Source organism: Orcinus orca, chromosome 11 (assembly GCF_937001465.1).
Source record: "Orcinus orca chromosome 11, mOrcOrc1.1, whole genome shotgun sequence".
Lineage (NCBI taxonomy): Eukaryota > Metazoa > Chordata > Mammalia > Artiodactyla > Delphinidae > Orcinus > Orcinus orca.
The window spans coordinates 87,052,290-87,074,881 of record NC_064569.1 but is presented as its reverse complement, the minus strand read 5'-3'; the positions used below and the strand labels follow the sequence as shown (position 1 = coordinate 87,074,881).

The 22,592-nt window shown below is 41.1% G+C and overlaps 1 protein-coding gene across 6 annotated transcripts in view; it reads right to left on the bottom strand.

Annotated features, from left to right (window-relative positions):
* The window catches only part of TCP11L2 (t-complex 11 like 2), a 41,035-nt gene continuing 18,443 nt past the window's right edge, over positions 1-22,592 (bottom strand). For all 6 annotated transcript variants that reach the window (XM_004269424.3, XM_033427566.2, XM_049694238.1 and 3 more), the window contains 5 exons: positions 21,738-21,874; positions 10,013-10,200; positions 9,618-9,799; positions 7,160-7,332; positions 1-2,394 (listed from right to left, as the gene is read on the bottom strand). In XM_004269424.3, the coding sequence (XP_004269472.1) occupies positions 2,150-2,394; positions 7,160-7,332; positions 9,618-9,799; positions 10,013-10,200; positions 21,738-21,874 (925 nt within the window). In that variant the 3' untranslated portion in view covers positions 1-2,149. The remainder of the gene's footprint in view (positions 2,395-7,159; positions 7,333-9,617; positions 9,800-10,012; positions 10,201-21,737; positions 21,875-22,592) is intronic.

The following is a 22,592-nucleotide window of genomic DNA, read 5'->3' as shown; positions in this document are numbered from 1 at the left end:
TATCTTGAAATAATTTTTAATGCTTTAAAATTTGACTAGCGCACACAATACATGTTTTAGCAGAAGAAGAATGAAAATGTGTGTATGGTGTTTAATAAAATTGACATTACAAAACAAGACCATGTTAAGAAAATTCTCAAAAGTAGAAGTAAACATTTCAGTAAAAACCAAGTAAACAACACGCTAAGGGATAGGATTTTAAAATCCTAATAAATGTAGTTGCCTAAATCCAGACTTCAGACATTGAGATTTACTTTGTCACTTAAAAAAAAAAAAAAAAAAAGGCAGAATGCCCTTCATTTTAAATGCATTTTTAAAAAATGTTTGCACATTGTTTTCCTGCTGGCAACTCAGTATAATCAAGTATATAAGAATACCAGATGGATTCCAATCTGATAATAAAAAAGTGTATCACCTGGTCTTCTGGTTAAATATACAGTTCACCTCAGAAAGCAACAAAAAGTTATGCTACACATTACATTTCTATGTCACACCCTCCCTGCTGTCCAGGCCCCAAAGTGAACACAGTTGAAAACTACTTCAACGTAAGAGAAAATGAAAACAAAAATCTACAGCATCTTTTGGTTTCTAAGCATAGGAAACAGGCAGAATGGAAATACAGGAAGAGGGAAACAATGGGTGAGACCAATGATGTGCTCTTCAGTAAAATTCCATTTATACACAGCTGCTCAAATGGACAGAATGGCTGATTTATGTATTGGTCACATGAGGAAAAAAAACTGACTTTCAAAATTTCCTCAAATTCTGGCAGATCCCTCCAAAATGTAAAGACCGGAGATAATTTACTCACACAATCATTTCCTAGAACTTTATCAAATAATTAGGTAGCACCATAATGGTGAAGGTCGTAGTGAGGAAGAGAGGAAGAAAGGAGCATTATTTTTTACTTCCTACCCACTCTTCCCCATCAAATTACTAAGGTTCAATGAGTCCTCAGAAAACCAAACAATCAAAATGCACTTCATGCAAATAAAGCACTTTCCAGGCTGAGTCCGTCCAAAAGGTAGTGCTTCACTTAACATTTCGGAAGAAGTATGTAATTCCAGGACAGTATGCAGATTTCTCTAGAATCCTGACAACCAGTGCCAGCTTGGCAAAGTTTAATTAAATGCATAAGAGTGGCAAATGATGATGATACTTAGAAGAGCATCTTGGTCACAGCAGGTAAGAATTTAAACAGCGCAGAAGGCGTTTGCTAGCACATTATATGGTTAAAAATTCCAGAGTTCAACTGTTTCTTTTTCAGACATGAATTTCACTGAGAATGGGGATCTTGTTTTATCAATTTTTCTTCTTACAAGTAAAACAATTCAAACCACTCCTGCCTTATGTAAAAATATTAAAATCTTATATAAACCTTATCAGTGGCCTGAGAAATGCAGGGACATTCACGAAGAGATGTGTGCAAAAACTGTTTCCCTCAGAGAGCAGGATAAGTGAGAAGAATCCACCCTCTAGAATAAAATTTTAGAAGGGGTTTGTTTCTATTTTCACTAAATGAACAAGGGAGGTTTTATCTAAAATTTGTATGTAGCTTTAAAATGTATTTAATACATTGAAATTCTAAACAAATACTGACAATTGGTATCACAAAGTGTGATTTGGTATATTTGTAGAATTTGAGGACTTATACTACGTAAGCTTCTATTACACATTAATAAAATTTAATTGTACATTTAAAATACGATTATCCCTTACTTCATATCATTTATTCAGAACATCAATCCCCTTGGTTATGTTCACAACTTTCAACCCTTTAAGAAGCTGTACCAAAGTTAAAAAAATCATTAGATTTGATGTGAAATACAACTCCTTACAGGTTGAATGAATAAGCCAGATATATATGCTTAAGAAAACATTTACAAGTATTATATAGGTAATATAATTAATTACAAATTGCTTGCTGTTCATTAAAAACATCTCTTTTGGACTTGTAGATAGTGCACAAACAGGGTCATTACAACGTGCATGTCTTTGCAATGCTAATATTACTGAATTATACAGATTCGGGCTAACGCTGTGCCACAGACAGGACTGAGAAGGTGCCGCATCTGAAATGCCATTGATGGAAACAGACTGGGTACCTAAGTGCTGGGCTTCCAATCTCTTATCCAATGTCAGTTCCTCTTTAGTTAGTAGATGATGAAGCTTCCGCCTTCCCCGTGGCTTCCTCACTAAAGAGCAGCTTTCGAAGTATATTTGCATAAAATGGTCCATACACTTGTTTGTTGAGATTCACAATGCTTGCATATTGCGAGCCTAGCACCTCTAGCTCCTGCTGAACGACAGTGAGGCCTCCTGGCACGGCAGGCATGCATTTTGGAGGGTTTGGCAGACAAAGTAGGCTTTTCATGTATAGCTGGATTCGTTTTTCTGGGGAAAAAGAAGGCATCTTTATCTGTCCCATTATTAAAGCACGTGATTTTGAAAAATGAGAACAGTAATTGTGGTATGTGGATTGCGGCAACATTCTCAGTTCTTGACCTCTCCCTATATTCGTGCCCTTTCCAAAGCAGCCTTGCAGCTCTTCCCATCAAAGACTGGAGTCTGTTTCCCCATGCCTTGGAGCAGGGATGGCCTTACGACTTGCTTTGGCCAATGCAGAATGTGGCAGAAGTGCTGGTACGTGAGTTCCGTGCTCAAGAGGCATTGTTTGAACCCACTCTCTCTGCCTACCACCACCATGTAAACAAGCCTGGGCCTGATGAGGGACCATGTTGAGGGAAGCCCAGTTGTTCCATCTTAGGCCATCCTAGACCAACCTGTAGCCAACCAACTCCCAAGCACCTGAGAGAGCCCAGGCAAGATCAGCAGAGCTACCCACCCAAGCCACAGCTGACCACAAATGCACGCGTGCGTCCAGCAAGATCAAAAGAACTACCCAGTTGCCCCACAGACTTGTTAGCAATGACAGATGGAGTTTTGGGGTGATTTGTTATGCAGTAATAGCTAGCTAACAAAACATGCATAGCATTTTCAGGGTGGGGTGGGGAATCTTTTACAAAAACTCAACGTCCATAATTTTAGTTATGTATCCTAAAGCTGAGTTTGTAAACTGGCACTGCCAGTTTGGTCCACGTAGTGTTTTTTAAAAATAGAAGTCATTTAAAACGAGGGGATTTCACATAGAAAATCGAAGTTTTGGTTCTTCTTGAAAAATCTACAGATCTGGCAAACTTGGGGGCCCAAACTGCCACATGGCAAGGGTGAGCACACATCCGAGTTTTCACAGGACAGTTAAAGTTGACACCTGCTGTCCTGGCATAATTAAAAAGAGCACTCTCAAAAGTGTCCTGGGGTGGAAAATAAATTATATGATCACCCCCCATGTGGGCAACAATCTGGAGTCACTAAGGAAGGGCCACCCCACTGGCACTGCCACCTTCTCCATTCTTCCTGCTTCAGTGCCTCAGCGTATCTGCATTTGAGACGACTTCACAAAAGCACGCAAATGCATAAATAAGTGAAGCTGCAGTGGTATTGGACAAATGGTACTGGACAAGCCTGAAATGCCCCAGCCCATGCTGCTCCAAGGATGTTCTCTGGCTTTGGAAACAGAAATCTCACAAATAAGGAAGTTTACTAAGGAAAATACACTCCATCGAATACAGATAACTATATTGCTGAAACTTATCTCTAAACACTTCTCCCAAAAATCACACATTTCAGCCAGACCTGACCTAGAACTCAAAGTCCCCAGTGTCCCATGTCCATATCTTAGCCCAAATTGTTTCCTCTTACTAGAATGCCTTTCCACCTCACCTCATGTCTGCACAAGTCGAGAGCATACTTCAATGCTGATGCTAAAGTCACCTCCTTTCTGTGGCTTTTCCTAGCAACTGTTACACTATCATCCCATATTACTGTTACTTGAGAATTTATCTCTCCCTTCTTAGACGGTGGGCTTTCTAAGGGTCAGGGCTATTTTTTTGTCTTATAATATCCCTGGTCTGGCATGTGGCAGGCACGTCATAAATGCCGCTTGAATTAAAGTGAGATTGGAATGAAAAAGGTCTATAAAGATAAACCCCAAACTGAAAGCAATGGGAGCCAGAGAGGAATGGGGGCTGGAGAAGGCAGTCAAAGATGACTTGGGCCTTATCCATAATTTGTCAACAAGAGGAAATTATTCATGGATGTATCACTTGTATAATTGAAAATTACTTTTTAAAAATGTAGGTGGCTATTAGCATGCAAATAATTTACACAGCAGGTAATCCATAAATCATTTTTACATGGTTTTGGTATATATTTGGAAAAAAAATAGTTTGAAGGAAAACTCCCTCTCTAATTACCTTTTTTAATGGCTAAGAACACAGTGGGAGTTGTAATTCCATTGTAGACAAATAGCACATCAACTAAGAACAAAAGAAGGCAGACTGTGGGTACCATGAACTACAGGGGAGGAAAAGCAGGGGTAAATTGGAGCCCTTCTTCTGTCCCAGGGATCCCTCTAAGTGCTTAATGTATTCCAGCTCCTCTGCAGGCAGAGAATTAAGAGGAAACTGTCTGCTAAATTCCCCGTTAGGCTGGCTGGTCGACTCTCAGAAGCTGGGTCTATTTTCATCACAGATACGGTCCAAACACTTTTCACAAGGCTGTTTAAAGAATGAAACTTTTTCAAAACTGTTATTATGCTGACAAGTGGTTCTATCTCCTCTGTGGATGAGTCACAGTTTTTAGGCCAAGACTAAGGTGACAGAAGCGTCTGTCCATTTAGGAGCAGCCAAATGGAGCCCCTGCCAAAGACGTGCCCTTGGCTTCCAGAGCCCAGGGAGGGACGCTCAAGTGAGTCATTCATGTTGCTAGGCAACAATACTTTGAATGAGGTTACAAAATACTTCCAGTTTGCAAAAGAACAGGAAACTTGGACTGGGGAGAGCTGGGTGGAAAAAAGTTGCTTGACTGGATTTTAAGAGGCCACCTCGGGGTGGGGCATCTCCTGGACCCCAGCTTCCCTCTCCCTTGACATTGCAAGTACTTCCCTGATCTAAAGCAAGGGCATGGAGGACACCCAATGCTCTGGCCATGCTGCCAATGAGCAGCAGGGCTCCAGCTTTGACTGTAGTGCCCATTAGAGCAGTTAAGAATATGAGTCACTCTCCCCGCCCCACCCCACCCTCTCTCTCTCTTTTTCTCTCTTACACTTCTTCCTCTTCCTCTTCCTCTTTCTCTTTCTCTTTCTCTGCTATGTGAGGACACAAGAAAGCAACCATCTGCCAGCCAAGAAGAGAGCTCTCACCAGAGCCCAACCACGCTGGCACCTTGACCCCAGACTTCCAGCCTCTAGAACTGTAAGAAAATAAATTTCTTCTGTTTAAAAACAAACAAAACAAAAAAGAATATGAGTCAGAGGCTCAGGAAGAAGCCATACTCTGCACCCTGCTAGTTATGCGACCTCAGGTGAGAGTTACTTAACTGCTCTAAGTCTCCATGCATTCACCCATTCCACAGATATTTATTAAAGGTCGTCTCTGGGCCCAGCATGGTATGGGGAAATAGCAGTGAGCAAATATGCACCCCGTCCTCGTGAGGCCTGTGCACTAGTGGGGGGTCTCTTGGTACGTGGCAGACTGCAGACGGCCTGCCCCTCTTTCTCCGGGGAACACCGTCTCCCTGTTGTTGGCGTTCAGCTGGAGACTACGGGCCATGAGATGCATGTCAGCAGTGAAGGTTACGCAGGGAAGGGCTCAGCCACAGGCAGCTGCGGTTATGCTGTGTGTTACTGTTTTCACCCGTCACCCCTCAGCAGCCCACATGCTACACACCAGACAGCTCTTTTCTTGGGGGTGGGGTTGAAGCCTAGAGCTATTAAGTGGCCTGGGTGGCCTAGATCTCCAGCATCCCGTGTCCCCAGGGATAAGAATGAGAGAAACTATTTAAGAGCCTCAACTAAATAATAGCAAGTACTTGTATTCTTAGGGAAGTCAGTGCTGCACTTTGAAAACTTGCAGATTAGTCCTGGAATGTTAGTATATTCGAATGCCACACTCTTTCCTCTGTCTGGTCCATTCCTCACCCTCTGCAGGAGACACTTGCTTTGTGTCCCACATCATCCTCTTCCCTTCTTAAGGCCACAGCACCCTGATCTTGTTTGGGGGAAAACAATCTCTTCCCTAGTTTCAGACCAGGTGTTACAGGTAAAGCTGACTCACCAGGAATTGAACACGTCTCAAGTTTAAGTTTCTTCCCCTCTGGCCACCATGAATGAGTCAACAATGGGACATGACCACTGTCTGGAGTCAATGAGACTCAATTCTGGGGTCACCATCTGAGCTAAGAGGGGAGGGAAACTGACTCCTTTTTTTTTTTTTGGCTTGACTTAAACACAGAAAGATGTAGGCTGGAGCTGAAGTCATCTTGCTGTGTTGGGAAGAGACTCTCCATGGAGACAGCCAGCCCAGAGGAAGGCAGTGCTGAGGGACCAAAGTGGGGAAACCAGCACCCAGGACATAGTTTAAGCTCTGATTAAGCTGTACCAGCAGCCAATCCCACCCTGCTGTTTTCTGTTATATGAGCAAATACATTCCCTTTTTGCTTAAGCCACTTTAGAAGCTTAGGTTCTCTGTCACAAGTAATAGAAAAAGTCCTAACTGATACATTCTCCCCAACTCACCAATACAACTTGACCTTAAGATATTCATTTTCTTAGCAATCAAGTACAAAAAAAAGTCTACCCACTATGCCTCTCAGTTGCAGGGTCTTTTTAACTCTTTGTCTCTCTAAGCCTGACCAACATAGGGGCCTCAGCTCACACAGGTTTGCTTCCAGCAGAGCCCGTGTCTACTTTCTGTGAACATACTGCCAGCTGGTTTGGATTGCTCTATTGATCTAGGAATTTAACATTACTGGCAGCATGATGTTATTTTCTTCATAGAAACCTATCGGCTGGGTAGTAAGGTAGAAGGCTCTGAAACATCCTCCCACTCTGCTACATATACACACAGAAGCAGCAATGAGTCCCAAACCTTTGAAAATATTAATGCTTTATTCATATTTTCAATATTTATTCACTCACCAAAAGAAGCAGGTAATCTGTTTAAGACTAAAATTTGACTGACAGTTAACATTAGCCAAAACCAGCATGGTTAAGCAAATTGGAATTGAAGCAGAAACCAATAAAAACATGAAGACTCACCAATCAAGGACCAGATAGGATTGTCCTCCTCTTCGATGCTTGAGAATTGACCTACAAGGTTAGCTTGAACCTCAGCATCTAGAGCAGGTAAACCTCTCTCCATCAGGGTCTTGTTTACCTCGACACAAGTCTGAACACCGATAGAATTTAGGACTTCCTTCAAGTTAAAGGTCCTACAAAACATGAAACAAAAATCCCATCAGGGATAGTTTTTATTTAGCAGGATTTTTGTTGTTGTTGTTGTTTTAAAAGTATACCAACTTATTTCAAATGTCTACCAATTTTTCCCTATACAGACAATAATTACCTCTATTAGAATGAGCTTAGAAAATAGTAACTCCTCCCAACCATCCTTTATTTGTAGCAGATTTGTAAATGCTTAAAACCACTCAATTCTGTGGGTAACGTTTAAATAGGAAAGCACAGACAGAAAAATGTGGTCCCTGAAAATAAGTCTGCAACCCCATCTTCAGGCAGGGATATCAGAAAGGGAAAGAGTAAGTTCTTTAAAAAGTAACCTATTTACTTCTTAAAATAAACCCTCTGGTCTGAGTGGATTCATTCATAGATTTTTTTTTTTAATGTGCTTGGAAAATGAGGTACGATCAATTCCTTTATCCACGCCTGAGCAGTAAATCTCTAACACCAATCAAACACAAGAAATGAAGATATTCAGAAGCCAATACCATGAAGACAAGTTACCTAAAACTCTTGACCTATCATGATGGAAGGTAAGAAACTCCTTCGCATTGTTACTTTCAAGTAACTGATCAGTAATCCCAAATATATACAGTCCAGAAAACTGTAAAAAGTAGTTAGTGGTGGGTTATTTAACAGGTAAGGAAAAAGGTGTAATTAGAAACAGCATTTGTTGGATCCGCACTATTGGGGAATGATGATGGAAAATTGCTGCTCACTAGTCAGAAAGGGTCTTTAAGACAACTTTGTGCAAAATGGGAATTAAAGGATAAGAGATGGGGGGATGGGGTGGGGGGAATTAGACAAAACAATAATATAATCAGATAGGCAAAACAACTATAAAGAAGATGACTTAACAACTAAGTAGTTATTAAAAGCTAACGTTTGTCAAGCACTTACCATGTGCCAGACACCTGCCCTAAGTGCTTCACACAGTCATCTTAAGTTTCCATTAACCCTAAGGTAGGTACAATTATTCCCTTTTTACAAATGAGGAGGTGAGACTCAGAGTGATTCAGGATCTTATTCAATGGTACATAACAAGTCAGTAGCATAGCTAGGATTTAAACCCTGGTTTGCCTGACCCCAAAGCCTGTCCTCTTAGTAACCATTTTGCTGTGTGCTTTATATTAATACTTAAGCAGTACTGGGGGTTCACTAAAGGCTTAATAAATTAGAATTCCTGGAAAATAATGGTTACCCAGTGTGGGAAAATGCTAAAATAAGATCTATTGCAAAACCAGAGCCAGAGCAGGTTTCTTTTTATTACAGGTCTTGGGTCCTGGAACGTGAAATAAAAGCCTGGCAAGTTAGCACCAGGATCAGTAGAAAGGGCAGGGCCTTGACATAGGCCAGGGTTCAGGCCTTGGCTTGTCCTTTTCTTGGTGTGCAACCCAAGGCAAATCATATTCTCTCTCTGAGCTTCAGGTCAAAATGAGAACTTTGGATGCTATAACCACTTGGGCTTCTTTGGGCTTTTAATATTCTAGGATTTTATCAAGTCATTTATGTGCTCTCTAAGTAATGGGCAGAAGGATGGGAGGTTGGGTGTATCTCCCTTCAAAGAGAGGAATAAAGTCCCTGAAAACACCTGAAAGGGGAACCAGCAAGAGGAGCTGACCCATATGAGACCCATGGAATCATCTGGCCATTGGCTAAGACTAGGAATTTTCTAACTTGGACAGGATTCCCAATAGGATGATCTAAATGCAAAATTGAAATGGGATTCTAGTATTCAATGAAGGTTTGATACTGGGAAATGAATTTGGCAAAAACAAAACTTACACTGGACTTGCAGAGCATCTCTGAAGGACAGAGATGTCACCACTCTGAAGATTTCACAGAGGCTGGGTCAGTGAAGCTGGTAAACATTTCATGGCAGAAAACCTATGGAGTTGGAACAACTGAATCGGAAAGCCTCTTTGATAGGACGTTCTAAACACTGAGCATGGTGGATTTCTGCGTTTTGTTGTTTTTCTCCACAACACTGTCAAAGAAGAGCTTTTGCACACACCCATCCTAAGCGGAAACACTATACTCACCCTGGCACTTGTTATGGAAAAGACCTCTCCTTTCCTATGATGGGACATCTAAGCCTTCAGTGATATTAAAAGAAATTCTAAAAGAAGAAGGTGTGAGCTAAGCTTCTCAAAAGCACAGTCCTGAATATCACATCCAGATGTCAAGGTTATTTACATTCTCTGAAACACATGCAGACCCTGAATACAAGGCAAAGCAGATAAAAATGCTTGGAACTTACTCTTTGTTCATGCCTTCAAGTAGAACAGCTGAAATCTTTTTTACCCTGATTGCAAGCTCAGGTAGGCCGTCTGTCATAGCACCCACCATGTTGCTGGTGATTAGGGACAGGCAGGCAATCATTTTCAGTTGATTCAGCTTTTCTGTCAGTTCCTGAAGACGTGCTCCATCTGTCATGAGTGTCTAGCATGTTTATTTAAAATGTAAAAATAGTAAGGGAAGCTCAATACCATGAACTTGTAAAATAAGCAATGTTACATCCAAACTCCCATTTTTATCTGATTTCAGTAAAGTCATTAAATCACATGCAACACAGACAGACCAGCGGATTCACAGTTTGAACTTAAGAATTAGAATACTGGAAAACTTGAGTGAAGGAAAAAAAAAATCACTCACCTCTGGTAATTCTTTTTTCTGATAATCCCACTGTAACAATTTCAAATAACTATTATTTAGCACCAATGTAGGGCTCAGGCTTGGCTTGGAGCTGTTTTTTGCCCCGGGAGTTAAAGCAGTCTCAGAAAGAGAAAGTAATTCTTCATGTACAGATTCTTTTATCCATTCTGTAGTTTGATCAAGAGCACCTGCAAGTACAAAGGCCACATATTTGTCCTACAGCTGATGGATTCCTTCATTTGTGCATTCTACATGACAGATGTCAGGTTAGGTGCTGGGCATGAATGACAAAACAGCCATGGCCCTCAAGGAGCTGAGCTTAGAGTCCAGATGGGCAGACAGACCTGTAAGCTCACAATTACAGCAGAATACAGTGAATACTAGAAGACACAGCAGGAGTGGAGGGAGGAGAGGCAGTCCAGGACAGGCTGTAAGAGGAACTCCATAAGTGACACTTCAGGATACAAGGCAAACAGAGGAAAGAGCTGTCACGCCAGGATAGGAGAATAGCCCACACAAAGACCCGGAATAGTGAGAAAATATGGTAATTTGGATGCTACAAGCAAATCTGTACTGCTGGTCTATAAAGAACTAGGAGGGAGAGAGAGTGGCAGCAGACGGCATCAGATGGATAGACAGGCCAGCTCACACATGACCTTGAGTCTTGTGCAGAGAAGGTATTTAGGTTAAAGGCATTGATGATTAATTAAACATTTTTGGGTTCCAGACCCCTCCTCAGAGTGTCTGAATAGAGCTATGCCTTTCCCAGCATGCTGGTGTGCACACTTTATTTTACTTCAGACCCAGTTCTAAGGTCTCCCCCTAGAAATAAACTGCTTTTTATACCACATTTCTTATAAAATTATGTATTTGGTAGAATTTATAAGGTGGAGATTGCTTAAAAATGCAGACTGAACACAGGTGCAGATTTTTTAAAAAGACCCAGAGAACAAAATAAATAGTCACCCTGGAAACAGGGGTAATTTATGAGCAGCTCAGTTTGCCACACTTAAGCAACACCACCTCCAGAATTTCACAACTTTGTTTCTCCTCAGTTGGCAAATGTTGTTCTTGGTTTTCCCAGTTCTGTTTATAAAGATATAAAAGACTTGCAGTCTTTTATTTAAAAGGTACCCAACAGACAGAAACAGTGGAAACCATCATGGATATAATTACAATACGGCAGTAATAAGCATTTATGCTGCAAGCTTAATCATTTACAGCTGACAGATTTAAAAGCCCATTTCTTTATCTCAAACAAAAGCAACAGTGTAGCAGAGGTTCTCAATCCTGGCTGATTGTAGAATCACCTGGGGAACTTTAAAAAGAAAGAAATGTGATCTTGGGCACTGGCTCTTGGAGATTTTGATTTGATCAGTCTGAGATGGGGCTCAGGCATCTGTGTTTAAACACCCTAGGTGATCCTAATATGTAGCCAGAATTGAGTACAACTGGTAAAGCAGAAAGAGCATGAGTTTAGGGGGAAACATGGGCTTTTCTCTAAGGGATCCGCTGAGATTTCACTCCCACAAGCTAGTACACCGACTGTTCTATGTGGCTCCAAAATCGAGGTCAACCCTATGAGGCACTGGTACCCCTCGGTTTTTCATATGGAAAAGAGCCTCTCCATTCATTTCTTCAATGACAACTGAGCACCTACTATACACCAGATACTATACCAAGTGCAGAGAATTCACAGATGAGTAAACACAGTCCCTATACTCAAAAACCTCCGTATCTACCAGGAGAGAGAAACAGAACAATAGGCAATGGTTTTACAGGTGCATTTACCTAAGAATTTCTCAGGGGCAGTGGAGGCCCAAGAGCACTTCCCCACCAATATATGTTCCTGTTTCCTGCCAGGAAGTCTTGGACTAACCCCGCCGAAACTATCTCTGGTTCTCTCAGTCCATATCCTGCCAGTCGTCAGTGGTCCAGCCTCTTCCTGTGGGAAGCCTTTCTTTTTTTTTTTTTTTTTGCGGTACACGGGCCTATCACTGTTGTGGCCTCTCCGGTTGCGGAGCACAGGCTCCGGACGTGCAGGCTCAGCGGCCATGGCTCACGGGCCCAGCCGCTCCGCGGCATGTGGGATCCTCCCAGACCGGGGCAAGAACCCGTGTACCCTGCATAGGCAGGCGGACTCCCAACCACTTCCACCAGGGAAGCCCGGGAAGACTTTCTTGATTGTATGGACCCATCCTTGTCACTGCCTTCTTTTTGTTTTTTATATAAATTTATTTAATTTATTTTTGTCTGCGTTGGGTCTTCTTTGCTGCGCGCGGGCTTTCTCTAGTTGAGGCGAGCGGGGGCTACTCTTCGTTGCGGTGCCCTGGCTTCTCATTGCAGTGGCTTCTCTTGTTGCGGAGCACGGGCTCCAGGTACACGGGCTTCAGTAGTTTTGGCACATGGGCTTAGATGCTCCGCGGCATGTGGGATCTTCCTGGACCAGGGCTTGAACCCATGTCCCCTGCACTGGCAGGCGGATTCTTAACCACTGCGCCACCAGGGAAGCCCTATCACTGCCTTCTTGAGGCACATCTGCCTTTGGATTTTTGATCTGGCTGTCATTTCTCTTAAATAGCTGACCTGAAAAACAGCTTCTCTATTTACTAAAAAAAAGTTATTAAATAGTTCATGTGCCTTTAATATTACTAGTGATATGAAAATGAGACTCCTTGAGAGTCCAAGCCTATGACGTTTATTTTTTATATAGTTTTCCCTTGACTTAGCTCACAGCACAACCTGATAGGTGTGTGAGATATCTGGCCTCGTCTTGGCAGACCCCTTTGCGTTGGAAACTAATCAAACGTTTTTCCAGTGGTACTTGTCACTTAGTAGGTTCTCAAAAAACCTCTGCTCTCTATACCTGGCATGAGAGACCCGGTAGGTTTCCTATTTAATTCACCATCTCTGGAGGTAACCATGGGCTTAAGTACTGACTCAAATAGTCTCCTTTAGACTGACAAATTGATTTGGTCCTATATGCCTGAAGATATCTTTCCCTCAACTGTCATGCAGTAAAATGTTTACTAATACACACTGTGCATGCAAATCAAACTAGAAGACACAGGGTGTTTTAACTCTTTCAGAAAGCAGAGGAGGGAACACTTCCTAATTTATCTTATGAGGGCAGCTTTGCTCTGACACCAAAACCAAGCAATGGCATTATAAGAAAAGAAAATTACAGGGGGACATCTTTCATAAATACAGATGTAAAAATCCTTAAGGAAGCATTAGAAAGACAATAAGATAAAGATAATACACCGGGGCCAAGTGATTGGATAAACATCTCAGGATTGCAAGCTTGGTTTAACACTAGAAAAAAAATCAGTCACTCTAATTCGCCACATTAACACAATCAAGGAGAAGAAAAATATGACCAATTGAGTAAATGCAGAAAAAGCATGGGAACAAATTTAATATGTGACCTATTTAGATAAAAATTCTCAACAGGGCTTCCCTGGTGGCACAGTGGTTGAGAGTCCACCTGCCGATGCAGGGGACACGGGTTCGTGCCCCGGTCCAGGAAGATCCCACATGCCGCGGAGCGGCTGGGCCCATGAGCCATGGCCGCTGAGCCTGCGCGTCCGGAGCCTGTGCTCCGCAATGGGAGAGGCCACAACAGTGAGAGGCCCGCGTACTGCAAAAAAAAAAAAAAAAAAAAAAAAAACTCAACAAACTAGAAATAGAAGAAAACTTCCTTAACCCCAAAAAATGACATCTATGAGAAGCTGCGGCTAACATCATATTTAATGCTCAAACAATAAACATTCTTTTGCTAGAAAAGCAAGGATGCCCTTTCTCATGACTTCTATTCAACATCTGATTGGAGGTCCCAGTCAGTGTAATAAGATAATCGAAAGAAATAAAAGGCAACATGATTGTATATACTATAGAAAAACCTAAGGAATACTCCAAAAAGCTATTAGAATTAATAAGTTAATTTAGCAAGGTCTCAGGATGCAAAGTCGATCCTCAAAAATCAATTATATTTCTATATGCTAGAAAACAAAAAGTTTTATAAAATAGCATTTATAACACCAGAAGAACATAAAATGAGATTAAATTTAACAAAATAGGAGCTTCCCTGGTGGCGCAGTGGTTAAGAATCTGCCTGCCAATGCAGGGGACACAGGTTCGATCCCCGGTCTGGGAAGATCCCACATGCCATGGAGCAACTAAGCCCATGTGCCACAACTACTGAGCCTGTGCTCTAGAGCCCACGAGCCACAACTACTGAGCCCACATGCCACAACTACTGAAGTCTGTGCACCTAGAGCCCGTGCTCTGCACGCAACAAGAGAAGCCACTGCAATCAGAAGCCTGTGCACCACAACGAAGAGTAGCCCCCACTCACTGCAACTATAGAAACCCTGTGCGCAGCAACGAAGATCCAATGCAGCCAAAAATAAATTAATTAAATAAATTTTAAAAAATTACAAGACCAGTACACCAAAACTAAAACAATATTGCTGAAATAAATTAAAGATTTAAGTAGAGATATTGAGTTCACATATCAGTAGACTCAACATTATTAAGATGTCAGTTCAACATAATTCCAATCACCATCCCAGCTGGCTTTTTTGCAGAACGAGATAAACTAATTAAAAATGCATATGGAAATTCAAAGGACCTAAAATAGGCAAAACAATTTTGAAAAAGAATTAAGTTGGAAGCTAACACTATCTGACTTCAAGACTTAGCCTCAGTAACCAGGATAGCGTTGTATCAGCTAAGAGTAGAAATATAGATCAATGGAAAAGACTAGAGAGTCTAATAAAAAGGAATGAAGTACTGATATGTGCTACAACATGGGTAAATCTTTAAAACATAATACTAAGTGGAAGAAACCAGACACAAAAAGCTACATATTATATGATTCCATTTATATGAAATGTCCTGAACCGTCAAATCCATAGAGACAGAAAGTAGAACTGTGGTTGTCAAGGGCTAAGGGAAGGGAGGAATGAGGAGATACTGCTAATGAGTTTGGGGTTTATTCTGGAAGCATGAAAATCTTATGGAATTAAATACTGGTGATGGTTGCATAACCTTGTGAAAATACTAAAAAACACTGAATTATACACATTTAAAATTTAATTTTATGGTATGTAAATTATATCTCAATTTTAAAAAAGAATAAAGAGTTCAGAAATAGAATCACAAATGTATGGTCAATTGATTTTCAACAAAAATGCCAAAGCAATTCAAAGGAGAAAAGATAGTCTTTTTCAACAAATAGTTCTAGAATTGGATATATGAATGGAAAATTTTGAACCTTGAAATATACTGCCTTGAAATGATTCATAAGCCTAAAAGTCTGAAACTTCTAGAACATACAAAAAAAATTTTCATGACCTTAGGATATACAAAGATTTTGTAAACAATTCACTAAATACACAAACCATAGAAGAAAATTTTATTATTTGCACTTCATCAAAATAAAAAACTTCTTCTTTTCAAAGGATAGGGTTAAGAGAATGAAAAATGCAAGCCACAGATGGGAAGAAAGTTTCACAACACAAAAATATGACAAGGGACTTGCTTCCACAATATATAAAGAGCTCTTCAAATCAATAAGACAACCCAATTTAAAAATGGGCAAAAGATTTGAAGAGACACTTCACGTAAGAAGATAAATAAATGGCCATTTAGCATATAAAAAGATGCTAAACATCATTAGTCATCAGGGAAATGTATATTAAAACCACATGAGATACTTTCACATTCTCTATAAATATATATAGGGTAAAATTTAAAAGACTGATAATACCTAGTGTTGGTGAAAATGTAAAGCAGTTGGAACTCTCATACACTGATGGTGAGTATAAAATGGCACAACTACATTGGAAAATAATTGGCCGTTTTTTCTAAAATTAACCATATATTTACCATATGACTCAGCCATTCCACTCCTAGGTGTTTATCCAAGAAAATGAAAACACATGCCCACACAAAGACTGGTACACAAATGTTCACAGAAGCTTTATTCATAGTAGCCTAAAACCAGAAACAACACAGATGTCCATCAACAGGTAAATGGATAAATGAGGTATGTAATCATATAGGATTACAATATAATAGGATAACTTTCAATAATATAAACTATGGATACAACAACATGGATGAATAGCAAAAACCTTATGTTGAGTGACAGAAGCTAGACAGCAAAGTGAACACACAGTATGATTCCATTTAATATGACATTCTAAAAGAAGCAAAACTAATCTACATTGATAAAAATTATATCAGTTTTACCTCGATGGGGGGAGGTTGGTTGCAAGGGGCCTGAGGATTCTTTCTGGAGTGACAGAAATGCTTTATTTCTTGTTTCTAGTGGTGGTTACATGGGCATATTCTTTAGTCAAAACTCACAGAACTATACACTTAGAGTTGGCGTGTTTTTATTCTATGTATTGAATGCTTCAATAAAGTTTTTTTAAAAAGATATGGGTTATGGGTTGGCCAACTAAGTCACTGAGTCTAAGGCAAAAACCTAGCAAACAACCTATGTGATAAGGTCACATAAAGCTTTATCAACACAAAACACACATGTAAATATTTACATTACGTAAAAGCCATTGATTGTGCTATTTAGTGCTTCAGAGAAATCAGTCCAGGGAATGCTCTGTGAACTCTGCCAGTTTGGTATGAATGAGTTTAGTATTTGAGCTTTCTGAGATGAATGCATCAAGGGTATCCCTGTATTGATTCATCAAGGAATACAATTCCCATCTCTACCCGACTTCTAATATGGTACCTAAGCATGAAACCTGAGTGACCCTTAAAAAGGCAATGACTCTACATCCTGGACTTGGGGGATGGCCAGGCTAGCTCTTGGTCTGTACAATTCTGAACAGGCACCATTCAATAAACTAGGAGAATGGTGCAGAATACATGGATGGGAGTCCCTGATGTTGTCCAAAGCTTTAGATGGCCTCTATTTTCAATATTCTGGAAAATATTCAGAGCAAATACCCCAATTTTCAGTTAGAAGAATGTAGTTCTCTTATCCATGACATCCACTCTTTTATGCCTAGCAACACCTCACCTTCCCTTTTTTTGGTACTGATTTTGAGAAATCATTTTCCCTCACTCCATGCTTTCTTTTTGTGAACATCAATTAGAGGTCCCATGACTAGGCAATCTCCCTGACCAGGGGTTGGCCTCGCTGAGTCATATGCCCATCAGACTCCTTCCTAGGACTCTGAATGATGACCACAGCGTTCAAGGATGGCCCATGTTGAAGTGCACATTAACCATCTGAGGACGGAGCTCGGAACTTTCCCTTGTTTCTTCCTCCCCAGATTCCTGATGCCCTCTCAGTTTCTGGCCTTGCGCAGACTCAGGTATTTTCGCTTTTCTGTAAACTGCCCCACTCCTTCCATTCACTTCCTTTTCTGCTAAATCAGCCAGTTAGTTTCTGTTGCCTGCGATATACCCCAGCTGATATAACACCAAATTTAAAAATCCAAAGAAAGGAGCCAAAGCAGCAGCTTGGTTTACTCCTGACTTGGCCATGAGAGACCTGGCTTCCAGTCCCAGCTCCGCTACTTCTCAGCTGTGTGGCTCTGTCTCTGGGCAGGTCGTTGCTAAGCATCAGCTTGCTCATCTCTAAAATGTTTCATAAATATTTCCTGAATGCCTTGGGTGCCAGGCAAAGACAATCATAACGCAGTTTTATATATTTCCGAAAAACATTTATGTCCCATAAGGATTTCTGAACCACATGCAATGAAGTTCCTGAGAACATTTTATCAGATATAAGAGATTATCTAAATAAATAAAACCTTTTCTTTCTGAGTATCTGAAAAATTACTTGTGGCCCAGCCCCCCAGGGGTAATGTGCCATTCTTTCTACAGATAATTTAGTTGTTGGATCTAATGTGGTTACTTTGTTGACATTTAATACATCCACCCAATCACTGCCTAAGGCTTTCTTGGGTATATTTTAATAGGGCAATTATATAAAATCTCTCTGTCGGCAAAATACAATTTTGGGGGGAGTCAATTAAGAAACCCAGAGTACTTCTCTGTATTAATTTTCTGAATAATTATTTTATAAAAATTATGTACACACAAAAATCCAACACTTTTGTCCTTCTGTGCAATACTGTAAGACTCTTATTTTGATACTAGGGCACAGTGGCCGACTTTTGGCAGAGTGACTTGAGGATATAATTAATAGTTGACATACACTCTGCTTCCTGGACTCTTGATTTCTCTGGGAACATATTTAGATCTGGGCAACAATGACCTACTTGTACAGCTGGATTTATTCTATTCTTAAATCTCTGGAAATATCCAAGTCAATGTGAAAGGTGCAAATGAAATATAAGTCACTAAGCCTGGGTTTTAAGGAGAGAAACAAATCATTTGAGATGAATGAAACTGTAGTTCAACCCTACAGTAAGGAATTTGTTCAAGATTACAGGCTATCTTGACTCACGACATGAAGACATTTGCACACATGTGTACATACACATATACAGGGACACAAATGGAACCAACCAATGAATCTCAGGAAAATGCTGCTAAGAATGTGGTTATCATAGTTCAGGTTTCAGATCCAGGTTCTATGTAGGGTTCTATGTCCCATAATCCCTCTCTGCCTTTGAAGCCAAAACAATATAGCTCTGAAGTCATAGAATTTTTGTTGTAGAAGGATCCTTAGAAGTCATCTAGTCATATCTGTCACTTGACGCTAGAGCTCTCTCTGCAAATCCCCCCAAGATAGTCGATATATTGTCTGGAGAGAGTCAGTTTTGCATAGTGGTTGAATGCACACGCTTTGGGGCAGACATAGCTGGGTTATCCAGGCTTTACCACTTACTAGCAGTCACCTAGGGTAAATACCTTAACCTCAGTTTCTTCTTTTATAAACAGTAGGTGATAACAGCACCAGCCTCATAGGGTGACTTGTGCAGCTTGAATAAGCTAATAAACGTATGGTGTTTGGCACATAGTAAGGACTTGGCACACAATAAGTGCTCAAACAAAATGTTAGCTAGCATGGGCTACTATCAGTAATAGAGAGGCCCATTCCAAAGTTAAAACAGCAGCTCCAGATGCTAGGAAGGCCAAAATTGGCTGTCTGCTGCTTCCCTCCCATGGGTCCTGGTCTGCCCTACAGAGCTTAACCAAAGCCCTGAATCACTATCGACAGGGAAGGCAGTGCTCATGGCCCACCTGAGTCTCCCTGTTATCAAGCAGAATGGGCCCAGCTTCACTGATTGTTCCTCCTGTCACCCTCCATGGCCCATGCCCTCTTCCCTGGACAGGCTCCAGCCTGCTGGAGCCCCTTTTAAAGTGGCATCTGTTTGGCTTTGTTTTCATGAGGCTATCATATTGACCATCTTGACAGAAAAGCTCAGTCCACGAGGGGTAGGGTGGGGTGGGTGCATCACCTAACCCAGCCTTAGACTGTGGTTAACCGAAGCCCAGAGGCTGCTGTCAAGGGTTTGCCAATGAGGGAACCAGCTAACCAGCCTCTTGCCAGCTGTCCAACATCTGGCCTCTCAGCTTCCTCACCTGTGAAACAAAGGGAATAACAGTACCTCTCTCACTGAGTAATTGTGGGGATTCAATGAGGTAACACTTCCTTTACTCCCATTCTTTCTTGACGTCTCTTCCAGTCCAGTTTTAATGCCCACTAGTCCACTGAAACTGCTCCCATCACAGTTACCAAGGATCCTCACACGGTCATATCCAATGGTCAAGCCTTGGCCTTCATCTTTCTTGACCATTTAGCAGCACTTGTCGCAGCTGATCGTGTTTTCCTTCTTCAAACACGTTCTTCGCTTGTCTTACAGGACACCACCCTCTCCTGGCTGTCTTCACCTCTCTGGCTACCCTTTCACAGTCTCTGTTGCTGGATCCTTTTCCTCTTCTCAAGCTCTAGATGCTCTAGAGGTCCCAGGTCAGGCCCATTCAGTATCTACACTCACTCCCTAGGTAACCTCATCCAGTGTAATACTGTGGATAAGAGCATGGAGTGGATAAGAGTGTGGAGTCAAACTGCTTGGGGTGAGTCCCAGCTCTGTAATTCACAGGTTGTGTTGTGGAGGGAAGTGATTTAACCTCTCTATGCCTCCGTTTCCACATCCATAAAATGGGGAGTAATTTCCTCAAGTTTTGGTAAAGATTAAATCAGTTAAAACAGATAAGGTGTTTAGAATGTGGTAAGCATTCTATACATGTTAGCTACTATCCAGTTCCATGGCTTTATCCACTATAAAGATATTGATGATGCCCAGATGTATATCCCCAGTGCCCATCATTCCTCTGAACTCTAGTCTCATATCTAAATGCCTCCTGGCATCTTCATGTTGATGTCAAACAAGATCTCAAAGTTCACACATCTAAAACTGAATGCTGACTCCACACCATCTCCCACCTTTCCCTGGCCTCTCCCATCTCTCTAACAGGCATCACTCTTCACCCAGTTGCTTAGAGTCACCCTCAACTCTCTTTTTTCTCTCATCCAACTTTCAGCAAAACTTGTTACTCCATTTTCAAAATACAACCAGAACCTGACCTCTTCTCATTACTTCCACCACTACAACCTGGACCAGTCCACCATCTGCGATACCACCTAATTGGTACCCATTTCCCTTCTTGCTCTTGTACAATCTGTTCTCTACCCAGGAGCCAGCGTATACCTAAAAAATCAAAATCAGATGTTGCTCCCCTGCTCAAACGCTCCAGTGACTTCCCATCACACTTGGAATGAAACCTAAATTACTCTCATTTCCTAACAAGGCTCTTTGTGACCTGCCTTTGCCTACCTCTTGGCCTCATCTGCTACCACTCTCTCCTGCCTACTCCACTCCAGCCACACAGCCTGCCTTGTGTTTGTCCAATTTCACAAGCAAGTTCCTGTTGCAGGGCCTTTGTATGTGCAGTTCTCTCTACCTGGAATGTTATTCTCTCACACCTTCCTATGACCCTTCCTCATTCCTTTAATTCCTCATTCCTTCCTCATTCAAATAGTTACTTATTAGAGAGGCCTTCCCAGTCCACCGCATCTAAAAAAACACCCCCTACCCTCACTGCTGTCCCGTTACTATCTGTCCCTTTATCCTATTTTTCTTCGTTGCACTTAATAACACATCCGACAATACATGTTTTTTGTTTGTCATGCCCACTAGAAGGTCAGCTCCTTGGGCACAGCAGCTTTTTTCTGTTTTGCTCTATCCATAGCACCGAAGGTGTGTCTGGGACACAGGAGGTGCTTAATAAATGTTTGTTTGTTTGTTTTGTAAATGTATGAAGGGCTTCCCTGGTGCAGCAGTGGTTAAGAATCTGCCTGCCAGTGCAGGGGACATGGGTTCGAGCCCTGGTCCGGGAAGATCCCACATGCCGCAGAGCAACTAAGCCCGTGCACCACAACTACTGAGCCTGCATGCCACAACTACTGAAGCCCGTGCACCTAGAGCCCATGCTCCGCAACAAGAGAAGCCACCGCAGTGAGAAGCCCGTGCACCACAACGAAGACCCAATGCAGCCAAAAATAAATAAATTTAAAAAAAAAAAGTGACTCGTGCTTAGCACAGTTCCTGGGTCAGAGTCAATAGCTATAAGTTTATGATGTCAATTTTAGAAGTTAAAAAAGTGTTGAACAGAAATGCCCAAAGTCTTTAGTGATACTATTTAAGATGTCAAAAATAAAAGTATCATATTTTCACCCAATTTCAATATATATACACACTTATATTGTACTTACTCGGAGTTTCTTCTAAAATTTCTTGGAACTTGGTTCTCTCATAATCTACCAACTGGCGTTGGAGATGTGGTCTCAGACTCCTAATTGTAAAATTGACCATGTCCATTTTCATGAGATCCAGGACATGAAATATTTGTCTAAAAATTTTAGAGTTAAAATAGTTAGAGAGGTGATTAAGAAATCAATCTGAAATTCATTAACTATTACTAATTTTACAGGCTGGAAAATATAAACATCCACGAAACGGTTTTAAAATTCCAATCACTTTGACAAGGTCACTTTTCACAAAAGGCATTATACATGCATTCCAAATGTATTCTTCCAGAGATCTCAAGAGTATTTGCTTTAGCAAATACACCTCCAGCTAATCCATTACATTCAGCCATAAACTGATAGACACTAAGAAGCATAAACAATGAGTCTTAACAATGAGACAAAAAAGATTCAAGAAGGAATCTTCATTTGAAATTTTATGGAGTCTGAACATAGTGTACATTTTTTCTGTTCCTAAGGAAAGAAGAAAAAGAAAAGGAAAGAAAGGACAGGGCAGTAAAGCACAGGGGGAAAAACACTGCATTTTAGAGTTAGGCAGCCCTGTATTCAATTGCAGCTTTACAACTGACCAGCTCTATGGCCAGGAACAAGTTACTCAATCTCTCTGAGCCTTAGTTTCTTCATCTGTGAAAGAAAGGGACAAGATCAACCTTGGAGGGATGTTGTGAGAGTCAATGAGATAGTGAACACAAAATGCAGGGGAGAGTGACAACCAGTAGGTGCTCAATACACGAGGAAGATGAACACCACAGAAAATCCTTCAAAGCAAGGATTCTACAACTGGAGAATCTCAATCTGCCA